This window comes from Chrysochloris asiatica, unplaced genomic scaffold, assembly GCF_000296735.1.
Source record: "Chrysochloris asiatica unplaced genomic scaffold, ChrAsi1.0 scaffold00048, whole genome shotgun sequence".
Classification (NCBI taxonomy): domain Eukaryota; kingdom Metazoa; phylum Chordata; class Mammalia; order Afrosoricida; family Chrysochloridae; genus Chrysochloris; species Chrysochloris asiatica.
The window spans coordinates 6,698,730-6,719,682 of record NW_006408566.1 but is presented as its reverse complement, the minus strand read 5'-3'; the positions used below and the strand labels follow the sequence as shown (position 1 = coordinate 6,719,682).

The 20,953-nt window shown below is 38.4% G+C and overlaps 1 protein-coding gene across 1 annotated transcript in view; it reads left to right on the top strand.

The window, feature by feature from the left end:
* The first annotated feature begins 7,304 nt into the window (after positions 1 to 7,304).
* Positions 7,305 to 20,953, top strand: part of TCTEX1D1 (Tctex1 domain containing 1) — a 31,005-nt gene continuing 17,356 nt past the window's right edge. The window contains exons 1-2 of the mRNA XM_006862500.1: positions 7,305 to 7,565; positions 9,051 to 9,172. Of these exons, the coding sequence (XP_006862562.1) occupies positions 7,305 to 7,565; positions 9,051 to 9,172 (383 nt within the window). The remainder of the gene's footprint in view (positions 7,566 to 9,050; positions 9,173 to 20,953) is intronic.

Here is a 20,953-nt window from a genome sequence, read left to right as displayed (position 1 = left end):
GTGAGATACAAACCTTTAACTTGTGAGATGGTCCTATTTCTTTTATTTTGAATTTGATGCTTTGTAAGTATGGACTAGCCTCATTCCAAAATAATTACACACATTACTTTTATTTTCACATTGAAAAAATGTACATACTGTCAAAATCGAATGACACAATACAGTATGCAGCTACCGGCTAAGAACATGAGTTTATGTGTAGATGTGTGTATGTGTGCTTGGGTTTTAAGCTTTTTATTTTTCAAAAGAGTAATGCATTTGAACAAATTCCTATTCAGACTAAATGTACTCATTTTACTACACCATTTCTGATCAGCAATTTTAAGACAACGAAAGTATGATTTCTTTTTCATAACATCAAAATGAAAATGTGACCTCTAAATATAGCCCAGAAACTTGATATAAGTAAATGTTTCCTTGAAATAAATTCTGTCCTGACGACCCATCTCACCCCCTTTTATTATGTGTACTTCTTTCTAGAGGCTGTATTAGATTCTCCCTGCTCTTTTAGTGTTCCTTCATTTAAAATACAACATTTATTTATAATTCTCTCATTCATGAACTAAACGTGAAAGAGGTTTTTTTGGTTTGTTTGTGTTGTCTTTGGAATGTATGAAGGAAAAATGAGATAGAAATCCATTAAAGTCTCAAAATATATTTTTTAAATGCCTTTCTCAGCATCATTGCTTTGATGTCCTATCGTCTTAAGGCTAGAGTTGTACTTTTAAGATCTAACTGCAATGGAGTCCTGGTGTGGCGCTGTCTGCTAACCACAAGGTCGACAGTTCAAATCCATCAAATGTTCCTTGGACATGCTATATAGGGCCTCTATGAGTCAGAACTGACTCAACAGCACTTAACAACAACAAATTGAAACCTATTATTCTTGGAGGAATGTCAAAGTATACTGAGTTGACCATTTTCATACCTGTTGATTGGCCCTCATATTTAATATCTGATTTCTGTCCTAAAAGGTATATTCCTATGAGAGAGAGGCATCTCCTTGTTGACATTCACCATGAATTTATTCTCAAGGCTTAACTTTCAAACTTGTTTTTACTATGATTTATAGTATTTCTGATTGTCTTCTTAGATCCCTAGTAAAGTACATTGCTTGCCCTAAGTACATTGTCAATATTCTAGAAAAAAAGATGTTTCCATAGAAAGCAAATATTTTTTAAATGCTACTTAATATTTGGAGCCCTGGTGTGGCACTGTGGGTTAATGCACTAGACTGTAAAGCCATTTGAACTGCAAATTTGGTGGTTGGAGCTCACCAGCTGCTCCTCGAAAACCCTATACAGGGTCGCTATGGGTCGGAACCAACTTGACAGCACTTCACAACAACAACTTTAGAAGAAAAAAGTACTTTGTATTAAACTGTCTTCCAGTGTTTCCCACCTTATAATAATAGTCTTAGATAATAGATAAGATTGAATAGCAGATATCAATTAGGCATTAAAAGTATAACTCTAGCCGGAAGAAGATATTTAGATCTACCAGTTCTGACGAATTTTCATTGTGTCCTATAAAAGAGTCCTATAAAGGAGTCTCATTGTATCCCATAATTGGTCCTATAAAGGAGTTTTCTTTCCTTGGTCATCAACACAAATACTAGCATTTTAGTACAGCTTAAGAAAGCTGTTGGATCACGAAAAGACTGTTTTTTCTATGACGCTTCTAGAAAAACAATGGAAAAATTGTCTTTCAACACTATTTCATATATCTTTCAACAACTGCAAGTCATGTAGCCAGGAATGCTTTGAAAATTTCCTTTGGGATTTTTGTTTTGACTTTGAATCACTTTCTGCTGTGTCAGATGAATTGGTATTTATTTTCAAATCCATTAATATTGCTAAGTGAATATAAGTTTACTGCCTAAAATATCCAAGATAAACCAATAAAATTATTTTCAAATTTCAAATTATATTTTTAAGACCTGCACTTATGATCAATGTATGAGGTTTCTATCTCTTGAAGATGTTCCAAATTCTTTACAGCGTGAAATTAATGCTTGTGAACAATTTTTGATAATATTTTATTAAACAGCTTTAAGAAATTGAATCATAATAGAGCAATGCTGACAGTATTTTTAAATAAACTTGTTAGAAAATATATGAAAAGTATATTCATTAAAGCTAAGAGGAATGCACTATTTAGCATGGATTTTACAGGATTCCACAATCATTTAATCAACATTTCACAGCGCTTTTTGACTATGCTTTGTTTTGCAAATCAGTTGTTTTTACACAAATCAACCAAGTTCCTTTAAAGAATTCATGGATAAATTGCCTGCAAAAATCCCTTTCTATTTCTCTAAGTATACTTAAATATCTAACTGATTTGGAGTTTATGAATCAGACTGATCATAAATGATTTATAATTTTTAAGCATTCATTAAATGAGTGGCTCTGACAAGTGTTACAATTTCATGTCACCTATTCAGTTTGTATTATCTCGATGATATTTCATTCGTTTTTGGCAAAACAAATGCTTAATGTTACTCATGTATCATTATTTTAAACTATTTTAAATAATAAACCAAATGACTAGAGGTCACTGTCCTGAGATCCAAAGCCAGATTTATCTTTTCTTTATTAGTTGCTAGGATGATCATTCTTACAGCTGTGTTGATTTTGCAGCTCAGTATTTCGTTCTTGCTTTGTTAGATGGATAAGCATGAGGGAGATTCGCTTTTATCTGACTTCTCCCTCCCCTGCCCCCCTTTGTTCTTTCTTTATGTTAATCTAAGGGAGTTAAAAATTGCTGCTGAAATTTTTTTCTTGAAAAAGTCAAGTTTTGGTGTAGTGATATGCTAATCTTATCTATGATCAAGGTTTTTCATTACAGACCAAGCAATAATTTATAGAGTTGGCTTTTCAAGTTGTTTAAACATGACTGTGTTTTAGTTCAAAAGAAGTTTCATGTTTGTTTTTCACTTTGTAGGAAAAGGTCTGTATGAATTAAATGCTCAAATTTTTATTTTATTTCCTGTATGTGACAAGGAGCTCTGGTAGCGTAGTGGTTACAAATAGTGCTGTTAACCTGAAGGTCGGCAGTTGGAAACTACCAGTGGTTCCACAGGAGAAAGATGAGGCGTTCTGCTCCCGTAAAGATTTACAGCCTCGGAAACCCTGTGCAGGGTCACTATGAGTAGGAACTGACTCCATGGTACTAAACAACAACAATGTGACAATGTTAGGCTTGCTTTTATTTATTTATTTATTTTTAGCTTATACTTTAACAGAGAAACTAGGAGATATTTTGCTGTTTTTAAGGTCAATGAAACTCAGTAAGTTGAATTCATTCAATTGTCATTCTTAAGGAAAATGCTGTCCATGTGTACTTTGACTTTAGTTGGTGGTATTTATTTAGAGTTCTCCATGATCTATGCAGCAAAAAAAAAAAAGTTAATTTCTTACTTTATAATCTTGTAATGAGTATAAAACTTCACAAAATACCTTGGGCACAAAACTTTCATTAAGGGATCTGTGGATTAAGATATTCACATATGCCTTTAAAATGTAGTCAAAATATCGATGCCTGGACTTTTCCTTCAATGTGCAATCTAACAGAGGATATTTTATTCTGATCTGATAGCTGTTACTGCTTAGTTTGCCATGAAAACTTTACTGCTGCCCTTCTGTGTTCAAGTGAAACCAAGTAAAAGAAGCAAAGGCTTGTTGCTTTCACAGAACAGCTGCAAAGCTCTATGCTGGGCAGTGGTTAAATGAATGTGGAGTATTGACCTGTTGAAGTTAATCATGAGAACCTTTTAACGTTACTTGCCTTATAGGTTAGAAAAAGTGTGGATATCACTTTCTTTTGTAAATAATGATTTTTATAATTTTTGTTCTTTCATGGTTTCCTCAATCACCCATTTCACAAAATTCTGAATATGCAATTATTAATGACAATTTGCTGCAACTAGGGTTCCCTGTTCAGAACAAAGTTTTAATTGTGTACATAAGAACAAGATGAAATATCTAAGTAAGTTGTTATTTAAATGTGTTTTTTTTTTCTGGAAAATAAATGAAAATTATGAAAATAAATTGAGTTGTGAACCTCTTTTATTACTAGCTCTTAAAATTTACCTGAATTTTTGGAAAACTTGATTGCATTTTTAGGGTGGGTATTATGTGGTGTTGGAGGAGAATACTGAAAGTGCTATGGACTGCCAAAAGAACCAATAGATCTGTTTTGGAAGAAGTGCAACCAGAGTGCTCCTTGGAGGCCAAGATGGCTAGGCTTTGTCTCTCATACTTTGGACATATTGTCCGGAGAGAACAGTCGCTGGAGAAGGATGTCATGCTGGGTAAAGTGGAGGGTCAGAGAAAAAGAGGAAGACCCCTAACGAGATGGATTGGCCAGGTGGCATCATTGATGGTGTCAAGTGTGGCAGCGGTAGTGAGGTTGGCCCAGGATCGGACATTGTTTCGTTCTGCTGTTCATGGGGTCTCTATGAGTCGGTTCCGACTCGATGGCACCTGACAACAACAACAATGATGGGCAAAGAGTATTGGCACAGTCCATGGGTTTTAAAGAGTTGGAAAAATCCCAACTCCGTAATTTATCAAACTAAGCAAGTTACTCAATGATTCTCCATTTCCTTACCTGACACCTACGCCACACACACAAAATAAATGAGTTAAAATCCCCTATATCATAAGGAGTTTTGATGTGGTACTGTAGGATAAGCACTAGACTGCTAACTGCAAAGTTGGCGGTTCAAACCCTCCAGCTGCTCCACGGAAACCCTATACAGGGTCCATATGAGTCAGAACCGACTCTACAACATTTAACAACAATAACTACTACATGTGATTGGGAGAGAATGTGATGACTCCATAGAATAAGCACTGAACTGTGAAACATAAGGTTAGTGGCTCGAACACACCTGTCTATTCTGAGGGAGAAAATTGAGGCTTTCTGTTCCCACAAAGCTTAAAAAGCAAAACAAAAATCTCGGAAACTCTATACAGGGTCACTATGAGTTGGAATTGAATTGAGGGCTCTGGTAGCATAGTGGTTACGAATTGTTCTGCAAACCTCAAGGTAGGCAGTTCGAAACTACCAGCCATTCCGCCAGAGAAAGATGAGGCTTTCTACTCCCGTAAAGATTTACAGAACTGACTCCACGGTACTTAACAACAACAGGTGTCCTGGTGTGGCGCTGTGGGTTAGTGCGCTGGAACTGCAAAGTCGGTTTGAACTGCAAGGTGGGCAGTTCAAGCTCACCAGCTGTTCCTCAGAAACCCTATACACAGTAGCTATGGGTTGGAACCGACTCAATGGCACTTAACAGTAATAACAATATGTCATAAGAATGGTGCAAAACAATTTGCGTTCAACTACTAAAGGTTGGCAGTTTGATCCAGTCAGTAGCATCACAGAAAAAAAGACCTGGAAATTTGCTTTCATAAAGATGACAGCCAAGAAAATCCTGTGGAGTAGTTTTAACTCTGTAACAACTGGGTTCTCCATGAGTCAGAATCAACTCAACTGCAATGGATTTGGTTTTAGCTTTTAAATCATAGCATCACTAAGCACATTAAATGTGAATATTCTTAACAATTCCCACCCAGTACACTCTTCTTGTTTAGTATCATCGAGTCAGTTCCCACCCATAGCTACCCTGTATAGGGTTTCTGAGGAGCAGCTGGTGAGCCGACCTTGTGGTTCAAACTGACTGCAGTCCAGTGCATTAACCCACAGTGCCACACCAGGACTCCTGGTGCATAATAGATGTTTACAAACAAGTCTTTTCTATTTTTATCTCACAGTGAATTGGGATTGGATTAGGTCAGAAAATTTTTGTATTTTGTATTTTCCCTCCCTTGTTGACAAGACATTATACTAACACTTAATGTTATACTACAATCCTAATGTATGACTATTATTAGCTATAGGTGCAGTTAACAAGAATTGAATGAGAATTAGTACTCAATGACATTATCATATTCCTACCTGAAAAGACGGCCTGACTGTCTTCTACTGGAGGGTTCTTGTTAAAGTGCTGTTAGTGTGCATTCGATTCGTAGCAACCCTGTATAGGGTTTCTGAGGAGCACCTGGTGGGTTTGAACTGCTGACTTTGTGGTTAGCAGTCTAGTGCTTATCCTACAGCGCCTCACCAGGACTCCAGAAGGACCCCTATTGTTAAGTACCGTTGAGTCAGTTTCTACTCCAGTCACCCTGTGTAAAGTCTCCGAGGAGCGACTGGTAGGTTTGAACCTTCAGCCTTGAGGTTCAAACCGACCTTGCAGTCCAGTACATTATCCTGCAGTGCCACACCCGGACTCCAGAAGGGGTCCTACGGGGTGTTAATTTTATTTATTATGGGATCGATCGATCGGGAGGAGCTATAGACCTGAAAGGAGTCCTGGTGTGGCGCTGTAAGATAAGTATTGGACTGCAAGATCCATTTGAACAACAAAGTCTGTGATTCAAACTCACCAGCCCCTTCTCGGAAACCCTATACAGGGTCTCTATGAGTCGGAATTGACTTTAGGACATTTAACAAGAACATTGACCTGGGTAGGGTGTTATATAGAGGCTGACTGACGGGCCTTTTTGTCAAGGCTAGTGCATTCTTAAAGGAGCTCTGGTAGTAATGGAATTTTTCCAAGAACTTTTGAAGTCCCCTCTTGTTGTTTCCTTTTATAAAATCTCAATTTTCGAATTCTGTAAAAGGAGAATAATCCTTTCTAGATAGAGTTGTTGTTAAATTTTGTTGAGTCGGTTCCGACTCATAGCGAGCCTTTCTTTATAGGGTTTCTGAGGAGAGGCTGGTAAATTTGAACCGCCCACCTTGTGGTTCAAACCGACCTTGCTGTCCAGTGCTTATCCTACAGCGCCGCCACCAGGACAGAATCTGGTATCTGCAAGCGTTCAAGTATCTGTCAATCATCTATGCCTTGGAGACAGTGCTGGAAAGCAGCATTGTTATTATGCGCCGTGGAATCGGTTCTGACTCATAGCGATCCTGCGTAGGGTTTCCGAGGTTGTAAATCTTTACAGGAGCTTCTTTCTCCAGCGGAACAGTTGGTAGTTTTGAACAGCTGACAGTGAGATTAGCAGCCGGATTGGTAACCACTACGCTACCAGAGCTCCTTGGAAAGCGGCATTAGCGGCCTGGAAAGGGAAAGAGCTGCTCGCTCTATTTGTTCTGTGCGTTGAGTTTCACATGCCAAAGCACCTCAGCATTTCCCACTAATGTCTCTGCCATCTTCGAGAAAGGGGGCTTTAAGAGGACTCCTAACGGCTTCATTCTGAGTTCCAGATGTTCTCTTCGCTATAGGAGAAATGGCTCACCTCCAGCTCGCGGCCACCCGAGGGCGCATCTGGGCTCAGGGCGACGACTCCTGCCAGCGGCGAGGGGATCATTTACATCTGTGGGGTGGCTCAGAGGACCCCGCTGTGGCTAAGTCCAACCGGGGCGGGCCGAGGGCACTGTTTAAGGAGGTTACCCTGGAGACGGGCACCGGCGCCTCAGACAGAAAACCTGGGGAGGTGGGAGCTGCGCAGAGCTCTAGTGCCCGCAGTGGACGAGCCGAATGTCCAGAGGCCTCCGCGGAGCCACGACCCCTGTGCAGCCTTGAGTGAGTGAGGGACCCCCTCTTCGCAGCGCATCGGGGCTGGAGGGGAGGAGCAAGAGAGACAACTGCCAATTCTGGAGGTCACAGTGGCTGGGAGAGAGAGCCGCCATGCGCTAAGACCTGCCTTGGCCCTCACCACTCGCCGCTTTACTTTTCCTCTCCTCAACAAATAAGAAAAAGTGGTCCCTGGCCTCTGTCCCTGCCAGCCTGAATTCAGAGGGTGGTACCCAGTGTAGAGTGTTCTTGCAACCACAGAGCTAGAGTACTGAGCGCCTTTTGGCAGCAACCTTAACCTCGTAGGTTCTCCAGGTTCCAACTCTAGTATTACTTGTTGGGGATCAGGAAGGAGAAAGAGGGTAGTGAGGAGCTGCTTTGAAAACTGCTAAAGAAATCAACCATGTTTCAGTTACTTTGGAGCTGAACCTGAATGGTCCACTTAATCAGGCTCAGAGTGCGGCTCTCCATCAACTAGGTGGGTGCACACACAGACACATTCCTATTCACCCATCCAGACATTCATACACAAACATGTACTCATATTCACCTATTGAGATACACACACACAGGCTGTCATACTCCCCTACACATACGCATAAAATACAACACCGTTATTTACACACACACACACACACACACAAAACACTTTTAGGGAAGTCATTTAACTTTATTTACTAAAGAAACAGCAATAGCAAATGCTAATTACCAAAACTTTTATCAATGTAAGTACTGGGGACCAATGAAAAATATTGTGCCAATGAAAAATATTGGTTTCTGGTTCAAAGTAATATCATTTTTCTCTCAGTGGCTTTCTCCCTCTTCTCCAGTTAAGGATTTTTGCTAAAGCTTTAATAATTGCAAATGTGAATTGAGTATATAGTTGCATAAATGAGTTATCAGTTATTGTAGTTCCAGTTACACTAGACAAACTTAAATATACTGTAAATCACTCTTGAGGAAACGTGACTTCCACATTCAAAAATGGTAGGAAAAATATGCACTTCATTTGAAAATTAGTCCGTTATATTAACAGCCCTGACATCCTGGTGTGGCGCTGTAGGATAAGCATTGTACTGATAACCTCAAGGTTGGTAGTTCAAACCCACCAACTGCTCAAACCCACCAAACCCTATACAGCATCCCTATGAGGTTAACCTTTAATTTCATTTTTCCATGAAATTTTTTGAAGAACCCTTATCATATACAATGTATTTGCTATTATTTCAAACAAACTTGGTAAGCAGAACAGACTCTTAACAACATACGTGTTTCACTGTAGGATAAGTACTGGACTGCTAAACTGCTAACTGCAATGTCAAGCAATTCATACACACCAGCCACTCTTGAAAATCCTATATAGGACTGCTATACTCAGAACCCACTCAATAACACAACAGCACACTAACTAAAATGTTTTCATATCTTTCTTTTACTATTTTACAAAAATCTTCCATAGGGTGTGATCATGTCAGACATTGCCAAAGATCAAGTAACTCATTCATTGAAGAAAAGAGGGAGTGCATCTTCACTAAGTAGTCATGAATTTCGACAGAAGGAACGTCCTGGGCGACCCAAAGGGTGAGTAACTGAATGTTTAATGATTTAAATTCAATTACTGAATAAACAACTTCATGTTTATGGAATAGGGCAGAGGGATCATTTCTTCTGGGACATAAAAATGGAGAAAATGGACAAGTACGTGGTTCAGGTGATGTTTCTAAGCCATCTTTAAAAAGAGAGAATCAGAAAGTGTAAATGATTTGTTGATTCTAGCAGCATTTTCACTGTTTCAATGACTTTACAAAAAAAAAAAAAAAAAATTTTAAACCCAGCTCCTCAAAGAAACATCATTTGCAGTGTATACCAGCTATTGTTTATAAACTTCTTTAATTTTTCTCTTTAATATTATATATTTACTTTTGTTTATAATAAATACATATGTTGTTGTTGTGAAGTGCTGTCAAGTTGGTCCGACCCATAATGACCCTGTTTAGGGTTTCCAAGGAGCTTGAATTGCCAACCTTACAGTTCAAATGGCTTTGCAGTCTGGTGCGTTAACCCACAGCACCACACCAGGACATATATATATTTGAGGGGTCTTCAAAATGTTAATGGAAAAATTTCATTTTTCCATGAAATTTTTTGAAGACCCCTTATCATATACAATGTATTTGCTATTATTTCACTCAAACTTGGTAATATGTATTCTGCTTTTGTTCATTTTCTTTTAAATGGCTATTATAATTGTCAATTATAATTTGTGAGTTAGCTAATGATTTCCAAATTATTGGGCATTTCAGTTGGTTTCTACTGGATGGTTAGTTTCTTTGGTTTACATTAAAATTATTTAATTTGGGAGTTTTTTTTTGCTTTGTTTTTGGTTCCAATCCTTGCTTTCCATCACCAGTAACTATCAATACATCTTGATTGCATGTTTTATCCATTTCAGACTGAAGAAGAATTCTTCAATTTCATCATCACTGGTGTTAGTGGTTGGAGCATAAATTTGGATAATGGGTCTTCCTTTTGTTGTTGTTGTTAAATGCAGTCAGTTAGTTCCAATAATTCATAGCAACCCTCTGTAGGGTTTCTAAGGAACAGCTAGTGGGTTTGAAACACCAATCTTTCAGTTAGCAGGCCAGTGCTTATTCTACAGTGCCACACCAGAACTCCTTGTAGACATATGGATATTATCTGATCACAGACAGCGTTGCAATTCAAGATAGATCTTGAAATGTTCTTTTTGATGATGAATCCTACGCCACTACTCTTGAATTTGTCATTCCTGTGGCTAAACATTCAGAAGTAGTCAGTTTCTCCTTACTAGTATGTCTTAATTTGGAAGCTCAGTTGAAACCTGTCCACCATAAGTGACCTTACTGGATTTAAAATACCAGTGAATTATATGAAGAAGAGTGTGGCATCAGGATTGGAGGAAGACTCATTAAACAACCTATGATGTGCAAATGATACAACCTTATTTACTAAAGCAAAGAAGACTTAAAATACTTACTGATAAAGTTCAAAGACAACAGTCTTTAGTACAGATTGCACCTCAATGAAAGAAAAACAAAAAACCCTGGCAAATGGACCAATTAATAACATTATAGTAAATGGAGAAAGAACTGAGTTTGTCAAGGACTTCATCTTACTTAGATCCACAATCAGCACTCATGGAAGCAGTAGTCAAGAAATAAAACATACTACATTAGATAAATCTGTTGCATAAAACCTCTTTAAAGTGCTCAAGCACAAAGATATCAGTTAGGGGAATAATGTGCACCTGCTCAAACCGTGGTCGTTTCCAATAATCTCATATGCATGTGAAAGCATGTGAATAAGGACAACCATAGAAAAACATATGCATTTGAGGTATGGTGTTAGAGAATATTGAAAAGTACCATGGAATACCAGAAGAATATGCAGGTCTGTGTTGGAAGCATACAACCAGAATGCCCCGTATAGGTAAGGATGACAAGACTTCATCTCTCAGGAGGGACCAGTCCATGGAGAAGTACATTATTCTTTGTAAAATGGAGGGTCACCAAAAAGGAGGAAGATCGCAGTGAGATGGGTTAGCACCATGGCAGCAGCAATAGGCTCAAGACTAACAATTGTGAGGATGAAGATGGACCAGGCAGTGCTTCATTCTGTTTCGTTTAGGGTCATTATGAATCAGAACCAACTAGATGGAACCTAACAACAAGAGCCACAATGATGGACATTTTTATCCCTGTGGCTATGAAGCAGGAGCTGGTATGTCTTGTCCAACAGACATTGGAAGAGGATAAATATACATTATGGTTCTAAAACTAAACTCTTTCTGTTCCCAGAGTTTATTAATGCACTTATTAAGAATTGCACTTTCTTAATTTCAAATCCTGGAAATTTGTGGATCATAAATAGAATCTCCTTGTTTTATTGCTGGAAACAATATAAATGAGTAGAATCTTAGCTTATGTAAGAAGTATAACTGGAAGAATAATCAATCTATATAATTTTTTAAATTTTGTTTTTGTTTTGACCCTAAGCCATTCTAGCTTCAATTTCCAATATTTTAAAGTACTTTGAAAAGAATTATTATCTTAAACACAACTTAATTTTTCAGGAAAATATTTATAATCATAATATTACATAAACCATATCCCCAAGGAGTGGTGCTGTGGGTTAATGCACTGGACTACAAAGTCCATTTGAACTGCAAAGTCAGTAGTTTAAGCTCACCAGCCGCTCCTTGGAGTTGCTCTGGGTCAGAACTGACTTGATGACACTTAACAACAACAAGTATTCCCATGATTTTTTTTTAAAAAAAGGTATCATCCTCAAACCAAATTATCATCCTTATTTGAATAATTTTAACTTATCTTCTCCTTGTTAAAAACTTAGGATAGTCTTATAAAATCAGTATGACAAATCTGAAGAAGTGATTGCTCTTTTGCAGCTCAATGTTGATGAAGTATAAATATAAAAGTAACAAGAATACAGACAATCCTTGCTTTACTAATGTCCAATTTATAGACAATTTGCACTTGCCATTGAGTGTGATATAAATTTGCCCTCACTTGGAAACTACTGAACCAAATCCTACTCGCAACAAATTACTCATCATAGCCATCTTCACGTGTTTCACATGCAACTTTTAAATCACTGAGAAGACTTAAAGCTTTTACTTGCACTTAAGTAAGGCACCTCTTTCAATTATCTACAAGTTTGACTTAAAGATACACTTAGGTATTGGTCTCATTCATAACCTGGAGTCTACTTTTTTCTAATATTTTACTAACAAGTACATTTATGTTACCATTATTTTTATATATTCCAAAGTTATCAACTTAGACTCTCAAACAAATTGTTCAGAACCCTTTGTTTACAGATTTTGTTGTTGTTAAATAATAAATGAGCAGAGTCTGTTATCCTTGCCATATAGTCTATTTAGAGTGCTGCCTCCCCAACTCTAACCTGTCTCCTCATGTCTGGAATCAAACTCTACAGGTGATTTTTCTTCGTGAAATGAGTCTTGAAGTAGTAGATTCATTCTGAAATTTGGTGTTGTTAAGAGTTGGTTCCAACTCATGGAGACACTGTATAAGATTTCCAAGAAGTGGCTGTCAGGTTTGAACTGCTGACCTTGAGGTTAGCAGTCCAATGTTTATCCTTCAGCACCACACCAGGACTCCAACTCTGAAACATATTGACAAAGAATGCACAAAAAATAGGGACTAGATCTACTTTGAAAGCAGCTTCTTGGGTGTGGCATAAGATCAGATAAATTCATCTCTACAGTCTTCATTTCTATGTCTACAATCTTCTACAGCAAGAACTCATGGTTAACAGTGATCCTTGGACATCATGAATGTCTGAAATGCCTTCGTACTTGTGGCAAGAAGAATACATTTATATCCAATATAATTATGGTTAATCATTTTCTGGATTGAGTTTTCATTTAAACCATATTTCATGTTAATATAATTTTTTGTTTTGTTACCCCCCCAAAAAAAAGAAACACATCTTCAGCTGAATCTTATAACTATTAACATGTTGTTATGTTTCTTTCTATACTATATAGTTCTCACAATACTTCACTTATAATTTTGAATTTTGGGTAGTTTTTTCACTTATATAATTAATAATAATAAAGATAGTAATAATAGTGAGTATTTATTGAGTCTTTACTCTGGACCTCATTTAATTCTCATAGAAACTTTATATAAGGGTTGACAAGTCCAGACTGTTGTTAAATGAAGTTGCTTCCGACTCACAACAACCCTGTATAGGATTTCTGAAGAACAGCTGGTGAGTTTGAACCATCAACCTGTGGTTCATATCGACCTTTCAGTCCAGGGCTTGTCCTACAGCTCCATACCAGAACTCCAAATCCAGCTTACCACGTCTTAATTTATGGTCTCCTAGAAAACTAGATTACATGTTGAGCTGTTACAATTATAGTAGTCTAAACCCACCAGCTGCTCCATGGGAAAAAGAGGAGGCATTGTGCTCCCGTAAAGATTTACAGCCTCAGAAACTCTATACTGGTCAATAGGAGATGGAATGGATTATTGACTCTCCAGCATTAATCCTACTAGGTACACATCATTATTGAGGTCCTGGTGTGACACTGTAGGGTAAGCACTGGACTGCTAACTGCAAGGCCAGCAGTTCAAATCTGCCAGTGCTCCTCAGAAACCTATACAGGGTCAGAACTTACGCAGCAGCATTGACAGCAACAATAACAAAAGTATGGCTTTCACATGGTGGAAAAAAAATCAAAAGGAAAATGATATTTTGTGACATGTGGAAATTATATGAAATTTAATCTCCAGTATCCATCAATTAAATTTTCCTGGAAGACAGTCATGCCTATTCCTTTATGTATTATCTCAGGCTGCTTTCACATTACAATAGCAGAGTTGAGTAGTTGGCACGAAAAGCCAAAATGTTTGCTATTTGACCTTTTACAGAAAAACTTTGCCAACCCCTATTATGTAACATAGAACTATAAGATACTATTATTATCTTCATTCTGCAAATGAAGAAATGGAAATTTAGAGAGGCTGAGATCTCAGTGCTAAAAAATTAGCAAGTGGCAAATCAGGCTTTTATTTATTATCAAATATTCTCATTCCCTGAAACCTTCTGTTTCCCAACCATGGAATAATAGCAGGTTTTTACATTGACATCTTTCTTGATGGAAGCTCAGCCTTTGGCAGACATTGACCAGATGAGCTATGCTCATGTTCTTGAAATGGAAACAGAAACCAGGAGGTTAAGTTACTTTCCCAGGATAATATTGCATGATATCTAGGTTTACGATCTCAGAGGTCAGTAGCTCAACTCGTATAAGGTTGGGGACTGAAGAGTCTTTTTTGCTTCAAACCAAAACTGTTGGGATGTCATATTACATAATGTCCAGCTGGTATCTAATAGTATCTGACATACTAATTGATGTTGTTAAGTGCTGTTGAGTGGGTTCCAACTCATAGCAACCCTGTCTAGAGTTTCTGTAGAGTGGCTGGTGGGTTTGAAGTGCTAGTTCAGCAGTTCAAACTGACCTGTTGGTTCAGTGCATGATCCTGCAGTGCCACACCAGGAGTCTAACATACTAATTGTGGTGGTGGCGGTATGTCGTAGAGTTGGTTCTGACTCACAGTGACCCGGTATAGGGTTTCCGAGGCTATAAATCTTTACAGGAGCAGAAAGCCTCATCTTTCTCCTGGTGGAACTGCTGGCAGTTTCAAACTGCTGACCTTGAAGTTAGCAACACTATGCTACCAGAATTAGGCCACGCTATAAAATTACATATCTTGTTGTTGTCATTAAGTGCCATCAATTCAGTTCCAATCCATAGTGACCCTGTATAGGGTTTCCAAGGAGTGACTGGTAAGCTTGAACCACTGACCTTATGCTTCAAATCGATTTTGCAGTCCAGCGTATTAACCCACAGAGCCACACCAGGACTCTGGTAGTGTAGTGGTTACGAGTCGGACTGCTAATTTTAAGGTCAACAGTTCGCAACTACCAGCTGTTCCATGTGAGAAAGATGAGGCTTTTTGCTCCAGTAAAGATTTACAGCCTTGGAAACCCTATACACAGTCACTATGAGTTGGAACTGATGCCACAGCACATGCTACGTATAGCATGGCCTAAAAGCATAGTACATATTAGGTCATGCTTTATATACTTCTTTTACTTATTCAGCATGTATTGAGCAATAGCACCTAACAACAACAACATCTATGTGCCAATTAGTGTGCCATATTGGTCAGCAAGGTTGGTTTGAACTGCAAGATTGTTGTTGTTATTAAGTGCCATTGAGTTGGTTCCAACCCATAGCGACCCTGTATAGGGTTTCCAAGGAGCAGCTGGTGAGCTTGAACCACCAACCTTGCAGTTCAAATGGCTTTACAGTCTGGTGCATTAACCCACAGCACCACACCAGGACTCCAAGGTAGGCAATTCAAATTCATGAGTCACACCTTGGAAACCCTATAGAGGGTTGCTATGAGTCAGAACTGATTCAACAGCACTTAACAAGAACACAACAAGAACATATGTTACACATGAGCCAAATATATGTTACACATAAAAATATATATAACTCCAGGGTTTTAACCTGGAAGCACATCTTTCAAATAAATTAAGAGCCAGTTGGTAGCTTTTTGGCAGCAGAGTAGGTCTTCTCACTAAGAGTGGCCAAAATAGAAAAGATTGTGTGTTTTTTATTATCTTTATTATTTCATTTAAAAAGATTCATTGAGCAATGATCATATTCCAGGCGCTATGCTAGGTGGTGAACTACAGAGAAACAATCCTGCCCTTGTGAAACTTGTAGTAGAGTAGGCAGGTAGGTCATTTTAAATGTGAGGGGTTTCTTCTACAAGTCTAATGTATACTATTGTGAGACACTTACATGGAGTTAAAATACGCTTTACTGGATCTGCTTCCTCATTTCTGTACCTCAAGGATAAGACTACTGCTTAGAAGATGAGAGATAAAGGATAAGTTATGTTGTCACCTAATCGAACTAAAACTCCCAACAAGATCAGATTCGCCTACAGAGAGATAAGCATGGCAAATGTGCTACCAAAAGGGAAGTCATGTTCTCAAGTTAAATTAAAATAATAACTAATATTGTATTGAACTTCATGGATTGCTAAACCATTTCATAGACAATATTCATGTGATTCTCATTAAAAAATACTCTGTAGGTTAAAGAAGCTATTTTATTATCCCCATTTACTTTTAATTGGACATCAGAAATAGATTTAAAAGAATTTCTTATTTAAGAGCCCATTGGTATCACCAATATAGACAAGCCTTTCTCTTGTTTATTTGATTATCCCTCTTCTTACCCATCCTAACTGTTATTCCCCTTCCCCTTAGGTTGTTGTTGATGTTAGGTACCATTGAGTCAGTACCAACCCATAGCAATCTTATGCACAGCGGAATGAAACATTGCCCAATCCTGGGCCCACCTCATTACTGTTGCCATGCTTTAGTCCATCGATGCTGCCACTTGGCCAATCCATCTCATTGGGGGTCTTCCTCTTTTCTTCTGACCCTCCACCTTACCAAACATGATATCCTTCTCCAGCAACTGGTACCTCCTGACAATGTGTCCAAAGTATGAGAGATAATATTTGGCCATCTTGGCCTCCAAGGAGCACTCTGGCTGCACTTCTTCCAAAACGGATCTATTGGTTCTTTGGGCAGCCCATGGCACTTTCAATATTCTCCTCCAACACTACAACTCAAAAGCATCAATTCTTCTACAGTCTTCCTTATTCACTGTACAGCTTTCACATGCAAATGAGGTTACTGAAAATACCGTTGCTTGGGTCAGGCGTACCTTAGTCCTCAAGCTGACATCTTTGCTCTTCAACACTTTAAAAACGTCTTTTGCAGCAGATTTGCCTAATGCAATGTCCTTTGATTTCTTGACTGCTGTTTCCATGAGTGTTGATAGTTGATCCAAAAAGAATAAAATCCTTGAAAACTTCCATTTTTTCTCTGTTGATAAGAATGTTGTTTATTGGTCCAGTGGTGAGAATTTTTGTTTTCATTACATTGAGATGTAATCCATACCAAAGGCTTTGCTCTTTGATCTTCATCAGTAAATGTTTTAAGTCCTCTTCACTTTCAGCAAGCAAGATTGTATCATCTGCATATCATAGGTTGTTAATGTAACTTCCTCCAATCCTGATGCCACGTTTTTCTTCATATAACCCAGCTTCTTGAATTATTTGCTCCGCGTATAGGTTGAATAAGTATGGTGAAAGAATACAACCTTGTTGCACACGTTTTTAAATTTTAAAACATTCATTGTTCCCATGTTCTGTTCAAACAACTGCCTCTTGGTCCATGTACAGATTCCTCATGAGCACAATTAAGTGTTCTGGAATACTCATACTTAGCAATGTTATCCATAGCTTGTCATGATCCACACAATCGGAAGCCTTTGCATAATCAATAAACCACAGGTAAACATCTTTCTGATATTCTCTGCTTTCAACCAAGATCCATCAGACATCAGCAATGATATCCCTCATTCCACGGCATCTTCTAAATGATGCTTGCAGCCATTTCTGTTTACCTTTAGTAAAACTTTACTCGCATGGGATATCAAAGAGATTGTCCGATGATTTCTGCATCCCGTTGGGTCACCTTTCTTTGCATGGGCACAAATATAGATCTCTTCCAATCAGTCGGCCAGATAGTTGTCTTCCAAATTTCCTGGCAGAGATGAGTGAGTGCCTCCTGTGCCACCTCACTTTCTTGAAAGATTTCAATTTTGATTCCATCAATTCCTGGTGCCTTGTTCTTTGCCAATTCCTTCAGTGCACCTTGGAATTCCTCCTTCAGTATCATTGGCTCTTGATCATATGCTACCTCTTGAAATGGTTGAACATTAACCATTTCCTTTTGGTACAGTGACTCTGCATATTCCTTCCATCTTCTCTTGAGGCTTTCTGCATCATTCTATAATTTGCCCAGTGAATCTTTCAATAATGAAAGTCGAGGCTTGAATTTTTCTTCAGTTCCCCCATCTTGAGAAATGCTGAGCGTGTTCTTCTTTTTGGTTTTCTGACTCCAGATCTTTGCACATTTTATTGTAATATTTGGCTTTGTCTTCTCGAGCTAATCTTTGAAAATTTCTGTTCAGTTCTTGAACGTCCTCATTTCTTCCATTTGCTTTAACGTCTTTATGCTGGAGAGCAAGTTTCAGTGTCTCCTCTGACATCCATTTTGACCTTTTCCTTCTTTCTTGTCTTCTTAATGACTTTTTGCTTTCTTCATGTATGATGTTCTTGATGACATCCCACAACTCTTCTGGTCTTTGGTCTTTCGTGTTTAATGTATCAAATCTGTTATTCAGATGATCTCTAAATTCAGGTGGGATATATTCAAGGTCATATTTTGACTCTCGTGGACTTGTTTTAATTTCCTTCAGCTTCAGTTTGAGTTTGCATAAGAGTAATTGATGGTCTATTCCACAGTCTGCCCCTGGCCTTGTTTTCACTGATGATATGGAGGTTTTCCATCGTCTCTTTCCACAGATGTAGTCAGTTTGATTTCTATGTATTCCATCTGGTGAGATCCATGTGTTTAGTCATCTCTTATGCTGTCTAAAGAAGGTATTTGAAATGAACAAATCAATGGTTTTGCAGAATTCTATCATGCGATCTCCAGTATCATTTCTATCACCAATGCCATAATTTCCAACTACTAATCCTTCCTCTTTACTCCCGACCTTTGCATTCCAATCACCAGTAATTATCAATACATCTTCATTGCATGTTTGATCGATTTCAGATTGAAGACGTTGGTAGAATTCTTCTATTTCATCCTCACTGGTTTTCGTGGTTGGTGCATAAATGTGAATAGTAGTGGTATTAACCAGGTTTCCCTGTAGGCGTTTGGATATTATCCTAACACAGACAGCCTTGTCCCTCATGACTGATCTGGATATGTTCTTTTTGTCAATGAATGCAGAGCTACCTCTGGGTTAGTTCAAACCACCAACTTTTCAGCTAGTAACTGTTATACACCATCCAGGGACTCCTTAACTGCCTACTATTCCTGATGTAACACAGCAGGATAATGCACTGGATCATGAGGTCATTTTGAGTTGCCAAGTTGGCAATTCAAATCCAACAGCCACTCCTTAGAAACCCTAAAAAGGATCACTATGAATCAGAAGTGACTCAACGACACTAAACAAGAATGTTTAATAGTCTTTCATCTATAAAATGACAATAATAGTGACTTCATCACAAGGTTGCTTCTTTTTTTTACAGAACATATTTTACTGATCTCCTACAGGTAACAGCCATTGAGCTAGGCCTGAAGACAGAATTGTGAATAGATAAACTCTGTTTGAATAAAATAGACTATTTGTAATAAAATAACTCATAGTATTACTCTTGTCAAGGTCTCAATGACTTCCACATTGCTGACCCAGTGGTCCTTTCTCAGTTCTTGTCTTACTTGACTTATTAGTGTTGACTTGACAGTGTTGATCACTTTTTTCTGGGAAACATTTTTTTCATTGAGCTTTAAGACATTGCAGTCTCCTCTTTTCTATCTGCCTAACTGGTCCCTCCTGATGTCTCCCATGGGTACTGCGCTGGACTGCAAGGTCAGTTTGAACTTCAAGGTCAGCAGTTCAAACTCACCAGCTGCTCCTTGGAAACCCTATACAGGGTCATTATGAGTCAGAACTGATTCAAAGGCAATTAACAATAACAACAGCAACAACCGGCTCCTCTTGATTTCTCCCATGGTTCCTCCTCTTCTAGCTCCTTAAGTTGGAATGTCTCAGGAAGTAATCCTTTCCCTCTTCTCTTCTAGTCCTATACTATTCCCTAAGGAATGTTGTTGTTGTTAAGTGCTGTCGAGTCAATTCCAACCCATAGCAAACTTGTATAGGGTTTACAAGGACCAGCTGGTGAGCTTGAACCACTGACCTTGCAGTTCAAATGACTTTGCATTCTGACTCATTAACCCACAGTACCACTGGAGTCCTGGTGTAGAGCTGTGGGCTAATGCGTCAGACTGCAAAGTCATTTGGACTGCAAGGTCAATGGTTCAAGCTCACCAGCTGCTCCTTGGAAACCCTATAAAGGGTCACTATGGGTCAAAATCTACTCGACGGCACTTAACAACAGCAACAATGACAGATATGGCTCTATACTCTCAGATTTATATCTCCCAGACTTCTTTTCCTAACCCAAGACTCATAAATATAACTGCCTATGATATGGTGCCATAGGATGATCACTGGACCTGAAGGTCAGTTTGAACCACAAGGTTGGTAGTTCAAACTCATCAGCCGTTCATCAAAAACCCTATACAGGGTGGCTATGAATCAGAACCAACTTAATGGCACTTCACAACAGCAACAACAAATTGTCCTTTCAAGGAGAGCTATAGGCGCAAACGGCTAAGCTCTAGACTAATAACCAAAAAGTTGATGGTTCACACCCACCTAGCAGCTCCCATAAAGCTTACAGCTTAGAAATCCCTACAGGACAGTTCTACTCTGTCACATGAGCCAAAATAGAGTCCACGACACCTAACAACAAATTGTAGTTTCACTTGAGTATCTAGTGACAACTCAAGCTCATCATTCTCTTAACCTAAATCTAAATCACTCTCTTTACATTTATGAAGACATTCTACCCTGAAGAAATGTTCAGAATCTAACTACTTTTCACTACTGCCATTGTTAACATGTTAGCCTAAGCCACTCATCTTTCCCCTTGTTGTTGTTGTCAGGTGCCATCGAGTCGGAACCGACTCATAGCGACTCCATGCACAGCAGAACGAAACAATGTTCGATCCTGGGCCAACCTCACCACC